The 4,391-nt window shown below is 44.5% G+C and overlaps 1 protein-coding gene across 2 annotated transcripts in view; it reads left to right on the top strand.

Annotated features, from left to right (window-relative positions):
- FCF1 (FCF1 rRNA-processing protein) overlaps positions 1–4,391 on the top strand; it is a 20,085-nt gene that overhangs the window by 11,395 nt on the left and 4,299 nt on the right. For both annotated transcript variants that reach the window (XM_011949560.1, XM_011949561.1), the window contains exon 5: positions 190–262. In XM_011949560.1, the coding sequence (XP_011804950.1) occupies positions 190–262 (73 nt within the window). The remainder of the gene's footprint in view (positions 1–189; positions 263–4,391) is intronic.

Genomic DNA, 4,391 nt, shown 5'->3' with positions numbered 1-4,391 from the left:
AGCCAGGATGGTCTTGATCTCCTGACCTCGTGATCCACCCGCCTCGGCCTCCCAAAGTGCTGGGATTACAGGCGTGAGCCACCGCGCCCAGCCATGTCCTACGTCTTTTTAAAACTCTGAGCTGGGATATAATTCAGGGATAATTTCTTTACAAGTTCTGTTCTTAATGTGAATTTTTTTCCCTGGCAGGTATCCCTTGTATAACTGACTGTGTAATGGCTGAAATTGAGAAATTGGGGCAGAAGTATCGAGTGGCTCTAAGGTAGGAAGGAGGTAGACTAGATCTGTTATAGATTAATATTCTGAAGATTCATCTGTTTGCTGTTTAAAGATTTCTTGGCCAGTTAGTTTAAGTGAAAATTGTGCAAAACTATCATTTTTGAGGGGGTTGTTTTGGTCTTTCTCTCACACAAAAATCAGTTCCAGTTAGAGTAAGTATTTAAACTTTTAATAGAAAATACAGAGAATATCTTGGCTGTGTTCAGTGGCCTGTAATCCCAGTACTTTGGGAGGCCGAGGCAGGCAGATCACCTGAGGTCAGGAGTTTGAGACCAGCCTGACCAACATGGAGAAACCCTATCTCTTCTAAAAATACAAAATTAGTCGGCTATGGTGGCGGGTGCCTGTAATCCCAGCTACTTGGGAGGCTGAAGCAGGAGAATCGCTTGAACCCAGTAGGTAGAGGTTGCAGTGAGCCTAGATTGCGCCATTGCACTCCAGCCTGGGCAACAAGAGCAAAACTGTCTCAAAAAAAAAGAGTATCTTAATGAAATTAAATGTATATAGCAAAACTTATCATTAACAAAGTAAACAGACATACATAATCAACAAAGGGCTTATTTTCAAAATGCATAAAGAACTTCACATCCATAAGAAAAACACAATTCTTAAATTCACAATGAGTTGTCATTTAATGCCCGTTAGATTGGCAAAAACTTTTTAATGAGCTTGACAATGCTGAGAATAGTTAAGACTGAAGCAATGGAAATTCTCATAGTTTACTAAGGGTATAAATTGGTCATCACTTTGGAGAGCAACTTGACAATATCTGGTAAAATCCAGGTTGTTCATACTCTTAACAACACAGTCTTTTAACCTGGAGATCACAGTCTGTAGGTAATTACATTAGTTTAAAGGATCACGATGCATAGTGGGTTTGGGGGTTTTTTTGTGTTTGTTTTGGTTTGTTTTTGTTTTGTTTTGTTTTTGAAGAAAGGTATTGCTCTGTCACCCAGGCTGGAGTGCAGTGGCACAATCAGGGCTTACTGCAGCCTCGACCTCCTGGGCTTAAGCAGTCCTCCTGCCTCAGCACCCTCAAGTAGCTGGGACTACAGGCATGCAACACCTTACATGGCCAGTTTTTTAAAATTTCAGTAGAGACGAGGTCTCACCATGTTGCCCAGACTAGTCTTGAAGTCCTGGGCTCAAGTGATCCTCCCACCTTGGCCTCTCAAAGTGCTGGGATTATAGGCATGAGCCACCACGCCCGACCCCTGAGTATATTTTTTAGTGTAATAGAAGAAACTATAGGCTGGGCATGGTGGCTCATACCTGTAATCCCAACACCTTGGGAGGCTGAGGTGAACAGATTGTTTGAGCCCAGGATTTCCAGTCCAGCCTGGGCATCATGGTGAAACCCTGTCTCTACAAAAAGTAAAAAAATTAACCAGGCGTGGTGGCACACACCTGTAGTCTCAGCTACTCGGGAGGCTGAGGTGGGAAGATTGCTTGAGCCCAGGAGGCAGAGGTAGCAGTGAGCTGAGATGGTACCACTGCACTTTAGCCTGGGTGATAGAGTGAGACTCTGTCTCAAAAAAAAAAAGAAAGAAATTATAAAATATTAGCATGAATATGTAGAAAAAATTGGGTACTGCTTCACAAAAGTTTTTTCGCTGTTATATGTGTGTATATGTATATGTATATGTGTGCATACTATATGCTAGATAAAATCTAATACTATGGGTTCTAGTAAAAAAAGAAAAGAAAAGAAAAGAAAAAAAGATTGCTATAGAGAAGTTCACCTGCTATTGGAGTCAAGTATTGGCATCTTTTTATGTATGTAATAGCAAAAGATTGCAGGCAGCCAAAAGAAATGGCTTTTCTTAAGCCATTAAGAAAATAAAGGTTGGCCAGGCATGGTGGCTCATACCTGTAATCCGAGCACTTTGGGAGGCCGAGGCAGGCAGATCATTTGAGGTCAGGAGTGATCCTGAACATGGTGAAACCCTGTCTCTACTAAAATACAAAAATTAGCCAGGCATGGTGGCGGGCGCCTGTAATCCCAGCTGCTCTGGAGGCTGAGGCAGGAGAATCATTTGAACCCAGGAGGCGGAGGTTTCAGTGACCCGAGGTCGTGCCACTGTACTCCAGCCTGGGCTACAGAGCAAGACTCTGTCTCCAAAAAAAAAAAAAAAAAATAGGACTGGGTACAGAGGCTGACGTATAATCCCAACACTTTGTGAGGCCAAGTCGGGAGGATTGCTTGAGCCCAGGAGTTTGAGACCAGCCTGGCCAACGTAATGAGACCCTGGCTCTACAAATTTTTTAAAAATTAGCCAGGCGTGGTGGCATATGCCTGTAGTCATAGCTACTGTGGCGGTTGAGCCAAGAGAATTGCTTGAGCCCAGGAGTTCGAGGTTGCAGTGAGCTATGATCACACCACTCCACTCCAGCCCGGAAAACAAAGTGAGACCTTGTCTCTTTAAAAAAGAAAGAAAAGAATAGGTAAGCTGTGGAATGCTTGTTAATGAAATACTATACAGGAGTGAAGATGAGTGAACTAGAGTTATGTGTCAATATGGATAAATCTCAAAAACAATATAAAATAATAATAAAAAAAAAAACAGTCAGGCACTGTGGCTCACTCCTGTAATCCCAGCAGTATTGGGAGCCCGAAGCAGGAGGATTCTTTGAGCCCAGGAATTTGAGACCAGCCTGGGCAACATAGTGAGACCCAATGCCTATGAAACATTTTAAAATTAGCTAGGCATGGTGGCAGGTACTTGTATTCCCAGCTACTTGGGAGGCTGAGGTAGAAGGATTGCTTGAGCCAAGGAGGTTTGAGATCATACCACTGCACTCTAGCCTGGGATACAGCGAGACCCTGTCTTAAAAAAAAAAAAAGAGCACTGCTGAGCACTGTTACACACACCTCTAGTTCCAGTTACTTGGGAAGCTGAGGCAGAAGGATCACTTGAGCCAAGGAGTTTCAAGCCAGCCTAGACAACAAGACTGCAGTCTCTTTAAAAAAAAAAAAAAAAAAGCAAGAACATATGTGGAGTACACCATTTATCTAAAGTCTAAAAACATGCAAACCAATTCTGCATTGTTTATAGATACGTGTATATGCTTTTTTTTTTTTTTTAAAGACACATTCTCTCTCTGTCGCCCAGGCTGGAGTACAGTGATGCTATCACAGCTCACTACAGCCTTAACCTCTCCGGCTCAAGTGATCCTCCTGCTTCGGCCTCCCAAGTAGCTGGGACTACAGGTGCATACCACTATGCATGTCTGATATTTTTTTTTTTCCTTTTGCATGTCTAATTTTTTAAAAATTTGCTTGGTAGAGGCCGGGCATGGTGGTTCATGCCTGTAATCCTGGCACTTAGGAAGACTGTGGCAGGCGGATCACCTGAGGCTAGGAGTTCAAGACCAGCCTGACCAATGTGGTGAAACCTCATCTCTGCTAAAAACACAAAAATTAGCTGGGGGTGGTGGCAGGCACCTATAATCCCAGCTACTAGGGATGCTGAGGCCGGAGAATTGCTTGAGCCTGGGAGGCAGAGGCTGCAGTGAGCCAAGATCATGCCACTGCAGTCCAGCCTAGGCAACAGAGCAAGACTCCATCTCAAAAAGGCTGGGCATGGTGGCTCATGCCTGTAATCCCAGCACTTTGGGAGGCTGAGGTAGACAGATCATCTGAGGTCGGGAGTTCTAGACCAGCCTGGCTAACATGCCCATAATCCCAGCTACTCAGGAGGCTGAAGCAGGAGAATCGCTTGAACCCGGGAGGCAGAGGTTGCAGTGAACTGGGACCATGCCACTGCACTCCAGTCTGGGTGACAGAGTGAGACTCCATCTCTGGGGAAAAAAAAATTTTTTTTGGTAGAGATAGGATCTCACTATATTGCCCAGCTGGTCTCAAACTCCTGGTTTCAAGTGATCTTTCTGCTTTGACCTCCCAAAGTGCTGGGATTATAGTCTGGATCCTCCACACGCAGCCTGACAATTTTTAAAACAATAAAAACGCCGGGTGCGGTGGCTCAAGCCTGTAATCCCAGCACTTTGGGAGGCCGAGGCGGGCGGATCATGAGGTCAGGAGATCGAGACCATCCTGGCTAACACGGTGAAACCCCGTCTCTGCTAAAAAAAATACAAAAAACGCCGGGCGC

Source organism: Colobus angolensis, unplaced genomic scaffold (assembly GCF_000951035.1).
Source record: "Colobus angolensis palliatus isolate OR3802 unplaced genomic scaffold, Cang.pa_1.0 Scaffold3, whole genome shotgun sequence".
In the NCBI taxonomy this organism is placed as follows: Eukaryota; Metazoa; Chordata; class Mammalia; order Primates; family Cercopithecidae; genus Colobus; species Colobus angolensis.
The sequence above is the reverse complement of the archived record's forward strand: the minus strand, read 5'-3'. Positions and strand labels throughout refer to the sequence as shown.